This window comes from Myotis davidii, unplaced genomic scaffold (assembly GCF_000327345.1).
Source record: "Myotis davidii unplaced genomic scaffold, ASM32734v1 scaffold580, whole genome shotgun sequence".
In the NCBI taxonomy this organism is placed as follows: Eukaryota; Metazoa; Chordata; class Mammalia; order Chiroptera; family Vespertilionidae; genus Myotis; species Myotis davidii.
In genome coordinates, this window is record NW_006293313.1 from 638,075 (window position 1) to 646,122 (window position 8,048).

Consider the following 8,048-nt stretch of genomic DNA (forward strand, 5'->3'; position numbering starts at 1 on the left):
ATCATTTCTCTCTTAGCTACAGAGTTTGTAAAATATAATTCATTAAAAATTTATAGACTCTGATTGTTCATATTCTGTATGAAGAATAAGTTAATCTCTGGCTATAAGTAGAAAAAAACAATGTTTTAAAGCAGTAATTTAATCAATAATAATGTTGTTTGACCCACTATTGACTGAAGTGTTTCTATTTTTGATTAATTTCTAAAAGTGGTAAAAAGCTATTCTGTTTCTTGGAGATCTTTCTGCTATGTTTAGTAGATACAAAATACTTTATGATTTTCCACTTTGAAATAGAAGTTTTGTTAAGGGGTGATAAAAAACAAACAAGTGATGAAAAGCAAAGCAATTGATAGACCTTTTGTGTTATGGAAAATTAACTCGCTCTTTCTGTTGGTACTATTATGTCAAGTTAGTTATCTCCCATGTGATGTTGATTAAAAGGCATTTCTCTTGGTCAACCCTTGGAATGCTCTAGTGTGGTAGTTCTGTCCTTGCTCTGGTTCCAAAGAAGAAACTAAACATTCGCCCAAGCTTAAGCTTTCAGCAAGCAGAATTAGACCCAGTGCGCATGATCCCCGTTTCTGTCCAAAATTGTAGGACACGTGGCCATATTTTCATTTAAATTAAACCAGACAGTATATTGAAAATAGTAACAGTGGAAGACTGGGAAACTACATAAACATGTTCTTTGGTTCAGGGTCTAACAAGACGAGGGGTGTGGACATCCCCTTGGGATGACTGATGGGGCTTGGCCATGTAACCCAGGGACAGCGAGAGGGCAGTTTTGTCAGACAGGACAGGACAGTGTGCTGACTCCCACAGAGAAGACAGGAAAATAGTAAGACTCAAAGCAACTGTGTGCATATGTTCAGGATTATGGGATAGGAAATAGCCAACACATTTTATTTCTGGGTGTCTTCCATATCTAGAGTAGTGGCTGTATAATTTATCGTCCAAACTGGGACACTTCTGAGAGTGAAAGGGGTGTGCTATTAATAATAACACCAGAACAACAGGCATTCAACTGGGATTGTCCCTGGCAAACTGGGACATATGGTTCACACTATATTTTTAGCACGTCATGACCTCATTCATTCCCGTGAGCGTGCTAGAGGTGGTGATGTCAGGCAGGCAATCGAGTTACCAGAAGTAGCAAAGCATTCCCTCACACGGACACTACTAGCCCGGTAGGTGTCTTCTTTACCTACCCGCAGCCAGAGGAAGAGAGCTTGTTTTTGGCACACATGCCCACTGCTTAGCTCAGAACTGTTTCCCTCTGTGAAAATCATACCAGCACCAGAGCTACTAAGACTTCCTATCTTGTAGTGCTTTGCCTCTGGGTAGCACTAATTAACCAAGTCCTGGGCTTTGGGCTGCTGTTTTAGATAGAATAATAGAAAAGTCTTTCCCCAGAGATGCCCTTTTCTATAAGAGCTAGAGAGTGGCCAGGCTCTGCAGTATCGGTCTGGAGGGCCATTTCCAGAGGGAGGGCTGGGCTTCCAAGAGAACCTACGACAAGTAAAAGGGAGGCCAGCTATCCTTGTCCACAGTTTCTCTCCTCTAACCTTCTCCTCCTCCTCCTCCCCTCCTCTGGTCGTGGTCACGGTGCTGCCTGACATCTGCTGAACGCATTTGGCTCATGTCTCCCTTTCACACTTTCAAAAATAGATCCTCGTCCCTCCCAAGATGTTGTTTACACGAGGGACTTCATAACGGATTCTAACGGAAGACACTGAAAAGGTAACTTGTCAGGGGGAAGAGGGTGGCTGCTGGGGGTAGGGTTTAAGTGGGAAATAAGAGTTTAAGAAAGCAGGACTTGCGGTCCTAGAAATGAAAGCAGAGAGGTCCCTAAGTGGGGGATACCATTGGAAACCAGCTGGACTGCAAGAAAATGGGTCTGTAAAGTCTGTAGCCTAGCGCAGGGCTCCTCAAAAATGACTGGGTATATGGATTGCCAGGCACAGTGTGACAGTGCAGACTCAGCTTCTGCAGTGCTAACAGGCGTTCATGTCATGCCACACTGTTGACACTTGGGACATAATTGGAATAGTGAGGCTTTAAATGACCGTAGGGTGTGAGGCAGAGGTCGGAAGAACTACGTTCTTGTCCTGGCTCCTGTTGGATCATCTATCTCCCGTGTAACCTTGCATCTAAGATGAGCTAGTTACAGTTTTCCTATTACCTACTTCTCCGGGGCATTTGGAATCTGTAGATAAGCAATGTGCATTTCAAAAAGGAAGTACAAACATTGTTGAGACAAAGGAGGGATGCAAGGCTTCCAATGTAACACATCTGGAGAAAAAAGAGTTAAAAATGGCAGAAGGATCCCTGAGCACACAGTGCAAACTGAAGGCTTATCAGTGAAATAGGGTCCAAGTGTATTCACTTAAAAAGCTGAATTTCAAAAATTAACTTGTGGATTTTAAAAACAGAAATTAGAAATGATTATTTAAATCACAAAAGATCACTTCCAAAAGGGAACTTTCGTTTTCTCTCTAAGATAAACTTCCCTTGGAAAACTCAAAAGTTTTCTTAGATGAAGCAAGTATACCTCCGTGTTCTTACACTGACAGATGAACAAACCTAAGAGACAGTCTCCAACCTCTACACATTATAGACAGAGTCGGGGCAAACCTCCAGCTCCACCGCTTTGGAAAACTCCTGAGCTGGGAAACTCTAGGACCTCAGAAAGCACATAGATGCCTCGGGTTAACGGATCTGTCTTTGGGATGGAATTCTCAACAGCTCGTCATCATTTGTCCAAAAGGGCCAAACAGAAAAACAAAGTTAGAGTTGAAAACTAAGTCAGTTATTATTGTCCCTCCCCAACCCCACCCCACTGTCCTCAATTGTTTTGTGACTTATGGGACTTACACTCTGGCTGCTGAGGAAGTAGAGAGGCAGATGCCTGCCAGTTTCCTGGCTTCAAAATCATATTATGTATAGTATCTCCCAGACTTCTTGGTATTTGGCAGCCATTGTAACACATTTTTCCTCACAATAACCTCTCAGGGTAGGTTGAAGTCATCAAAAATTATTTGTCTCCAGTGAAAACAGAACTCCGTCCCTGCTGGTGGTTAGCACGCTGCATTGTATGGCTGAGCACCATCTGTGAGGCATCTCCAAATAAGGAGATGGAAAATGTTCAAGCTCACGTCCATGTGTCCACTCTGTGTGAGCCTCAGGGTAGACTTTCTGAGTTGACAGGTGGGCTATGGGAATTTCCTTTTCATCTCTAATTCTTCAGCGCACTTTATTCATCAACCTAGTTTCTTGGTCGTGGACATAACAAACTTGACATTCATTGAAATGAAATAAAATGTTGCTTGAGCCAACAACCTCCATGAACCCCCAGTCCCAGGGTCATGTGGGCATTATCATGTTAGAAAAAGCACATGTTTCTTACTCATAAAGCGAGACCAAGGGGCAGGATCTCTGGGTGTTGGTCAGCAGGCTCTTGGTGCAGTCCATGTGCTTACTCTGTGTAAGTCACTTCGTTTCCATTTCATCTTTTTGTCCCAGGAAGCTTATTCCTGTATAGGAAGGAGTGGGCGTTTTTCATGGTTCCAATGGTCCTGTAAGTTTAGTTGAAAACAGCTCATTGCCTTTGGTGTCTGTCTTGTGAGAAAACATTCCAGGGTTCTCTTTCTTTGCCTCACACAGAGCAGTGTAAGTTTTGATGACATGGAAAACAGGTGGTCATGAACATTCTGACTGGCAGCCACTCAAGGCTCTCTTGCACCTGTTGTCATTTTTGCAAGTGGGTCCTCTCTATCTTCTAATGCCATTTTAAAAGCATGACGAAATTGCTCTTCGAGTACCCACTCACTAATTCTGTCTTTTCTGACTTGTAACAAGTCTTGAGGCCTCACTGGCACGTCAAAGGACTGCTCCCTACTTGTCTACATGGCACTTTTAATTCAAGTTGAGAATCTAAACCCATGTCCAAGTACTCAGGGAACACAGATTCACAATCCTTTCGTATGTGCACAAAGCCCTCACTGTAGTCTCTATTTGTACAGTTAGGTGGTCTAAACATTTGTTAAGAGGCTCTGAATTAAGACTCACTCTTAGTTTACCTCTTATGGCTATGAAATGCTGGCATATTTTAGACCAATTTTTGAAAGTTTCTAACTTTCCTGAGCACTTACCAAGTGCAAATGCTATTATTTGCTTTGTTCCTAGGAAAGTTCAAAACTTACTCATGAATATCAACCACTAGCTTGAGGCCTCACTGGTACAGCGATGTCCTTGTAACAGCCCACAGTAGAGTCGGACAGGAAGCTATTTTCAACTCTAATAACTGGTTGCCATTTAAGGGGAAATATCTCAGTGAAAATCCCATCTCCTGTGCAAGACAGAATGCTAATTTACACTAACTTGGTATTGAAATGGAAAGTGGATCAATATTCACCTCCTTTGGGATACGAATATCTGGCCTGCATTAGTGAGAGAATCTCAGTATTTCCAAGACATTTGTTACCACAGTCAGTCTTCAGACTAGACCAGCCGTGGGCAAACTATGGCCCGTGTCACACAAACACTCCATCCATGCTTTTGTTCCGGCCCTCCATTCCAGTTTAAGAACCCATTGTGGCCCTCGAGTCAAAAAGTTTGCCCACCCCTGCACTAGACTATCAGATGACACTAGTAAACGCTGCAGAAAATACAGCAAGCATGGTTCTATAATAGATAACATTGAAATCACAACTGTAGCAATTTCAGTTTTATAAGTGTTCTCTCAAGAAGTTTTAGTCTTCTGTTTTAGGAAGCCGTCCAAATCCATTCTCAGTACTTAACGGATATCACAGATAACTCACAATTCCAGCGCCTCTCCTATGCATTTAAAATGGTTCTATGTACCATCTCCAGGGCTTCCTTCTCTTGCAGAAACCTGGTTGAGAAAGCCTGTTTGATTGATTTTGTGGTCTATGACTCAGGTACATGTCCCCAATCCAAAGTGTTCCTTTTCTTACCAATTTACTAGTAGATCTTTGATTTCTTTGAAATCTTAGATTTCAGTGTATCCTTGAACACCCTTGAATAGAGGATTTATAGATGCACATGTATTTCTGGCAGGTTCTTGAATGGAAGATGGTAATTCATATAGAAATTAAATGATTATATGTATGTGGGGTTGGAAAATAAATGAAATTTCTTGGTATACTGGAAAGACAAAAAAAACTTGTTCAATTTTAATGGGTTGTTCTGGTCACTTATCTCACTCCTAATTGAAACCTTTAACTGGGACTCTTTTTCTGCCTCTGCCTTTGGTAGGCAGTGGTAGAAGTGAGAGTCTATTCTATTAGTCTAACCTGTATTAATATTTGTTATTTTTTTCTCTTAAAAGATATTGTTATGGATTTAAGGATATGCAATCACCAGCTCCTGTTTTGTCATGTCCTTTCTGATTTTGTACATTCTACTAAGATAGCAAAATTAACAGGGAAGCATACGTTCCTAAGAATAAAAGCATATTGGTGAAATATTTTTAGAATCATTACTCACAGCAGGATGACAGAGAAAAGTGACATTGAGCTGGAATCAGTTTAGTCTTACTTATCTATTCATTAAATACGTTCTTGAATGGCAAATGTGTGGTAGACAGGATGTGAACTCTACCTGGGGAGACAGGGGTGAACAAGGCAGATATGGTGCCTCATCTGTGGAACTTACAGTTGAGGAATTAAAATAAGTGCTAAGAGGAAAAGTCCGGGGAGCTATAGGAGAACCTAATTTTGTAAAGATGGTTAAAATCATCAATCCAGAAATGAGTAAGAGCAAAGCAGGCTAATATGAAATACAAGAGCATAAGGATCTTTTATAACCCTTCTAAATCTTCTTCCTTCTGCCATCACACACACACACACACACACACCCCAGTGCTATAAGGATTTTACATTAAGGATGTGTATTTTTGGAAAGACCTAGTGACCGGGGACTAATTTTATTTCTTCAACCTAGTCTTCCTGGGTTAATTGCTAGTATCTGAGCTGAAATAGGCTATTGTGGATCTTGACTATAAGCCTTGACAATGCGGTGTCCCAAATAAGTATTAATGATACAGTCGCTCTATCTGTGCAAGTAGCTTTAGTTTTCTCTCTTTCTGGTCTGTCACTTGATCCCCAGAACCACAAACCCCTGTGTGGCTGACAAAATTGCATTGCAATGCAGGCAATGGGAGAGCACACATCTTTCTATTTGTAAGTCTATCTCAGTAGAAAGGGATTTTGCTAATCTTAAAAACAACTAGAAACATTTTCATTTAATTAAAACGAGTACCATTTTAACTGTTTATATAAAGTAATGGATAATTTGCATCCAAGTCAAAGAAACCATTACTCTTTCCTTTAAAAGAAATTCATGGGTACAAGTAACAAAACCACCAATTACAAATTTCTTCCCAGTAGTATTCCTAGGTCTTAATTACAATCTCTGACAACAAAAAACAAAACTTCAGGTTTTTCTCAGGAATACAGACAGTGAGAAACAGGTCGGGAATCCTAAAACTGAAGCCTTGGCTAGCTCATCTAAGGGATTTCAACATCTCCAAAATGACTGACCCAAAAGCAGTGTCTGGAGCTATTCAAGTCCTTTTGAAAAGTTATCAAACCAAGGCCAAACACAATGGGTCCCTCTTGATTGGGCAATGCTTTTGTGCAAGGAACGGCACAAAAGTTATCTTGGGTTGTTTAACTGATTCTCCAAGAATGGTATTTAGTGTGGTATCTGTTGATCATCTAAAATGAGTTAGAGTGAACGTCGGCGTCCTAGAGTGAGGAAGGCAAAAATTTTCTTTTCAAATGCCTCCTTTTCTTTCTTGTTGCTCCCATATGCCAGGGATGTAGGCAGGAAGAAGGCTTTGAACAGGTTTCAGTTGGATAGCTGATCACACACCTGTTATTCAGCACAAGCAGCTTTCTTCTCTCACCCCAGAAATAAATCATGACTCACTGAGTCCAACACAGCGAATGCCTCTCTCCCCCATCCCTTGGTCCACTCTCCTCTGCTCTGCCCTGCCCTTTCAAACACTGCCACCCTTCGCCAAGTGCCTTAGACTAATGGAAATCTGGGGCTGTAAGGGACCTCAGAGGTCATCTCGTCCAACCCTCCTGCCCCTGCCGGCCCCCCGTTCTGAGAGTCACACCCATCTGGGGGCACAGACTTACAGCTTCGTGAAACTAATGCCTGTTATTCTCCCCGCTCTCTCCTTTGTCCCTACAGTGCCATGGCTACTTATTCTGCCACATGTGCCAACAATAGCCCTGCACAGGGCATCAACATGGCCAACAGCATTGCCAACCTGAGACTGAAGGCCAAGGAATATAGTTTACAGAGGAACCAGGTGCCAACAGTCAACTGAGGAAAAAAATAATTAAACAGGCCTAAGAAGAAATCCAAAAAAACAAACAAACCATAAGATACCTACTCTGTTCTGTCATTTCTTCATCTGCTGGAAAAAAATAATAAAAATAAACAAACCAAAAAAAAAAACCAGAACTAAACTATTGGGACCATGGCAGAGAAGCACAGGAGAGGAGCCAAATGAAAATTAGTTACCAAACACTCCTCCTCCCTCTGGGACACCAGCAACACTTGTTTCTGGGTGTGTTCGTTTTGTTTTCCCTTCCTTCCATGCTTTGCTTCATATACTCCGAGCTTCCTCAGTTGGGTTCAGCCCCCGGGTACATAAAAAGCTCAAGTCTGAACTCTGGAAGCCCCAGAAGCCTAGCCAAGAATTTGGAGACCAGGATGTGGACTTGGTGAACTGCAGGAACTGTGCTATAATTTCCGATGTGAAAGTTCGGGATTTCTGGGATGGCTTCGAGATCATATGTAGTAAGTGCCTATAGTCTCCTCATCGATGAGTTGAAACCTCAGTGCCTTGCCCCATTCTCCTTCTCAGTTCTCTGCACAGAAGCTCTAGGAACCTCTGAAAAGCCAGTCTTTCTAAAGAATCTGTGCCAGACATGATTTTCTTTCTCCCTGCCTCCATCTCTGTTGGTCACAGAAAGGTTTTTCCATCAGCTACTGGGGAGTGGGGGGGT

The 8,048-nt window shown here is 41.9% G+C and overlaps 1 protein-coding gene across 1 annotated transcript in view; it reads left to right on the plus strand.

Annotated features, from left to right (window-relative positions):
* Positions 1-7,677, plus strand: part of PRRX1 (paired related homeobox 1) — a 66,160-nt gene extending 58,483 nt beyond the window's left edge. The window contains exon 5 of the mRNA XM_006767030.2: positions 7,225-7,677. Coding sequence (XP_006767093.1) covers positions 7,225-7,363 — 139 coding nt within the window. The 3' untranslated portion in view covers positions 7,364-7,677. The remainder of the gene's footprint in view (positions 1-7,224) is intronic.
* Positions 7,678-8,048: the final 371 nt, after the last annotated feature.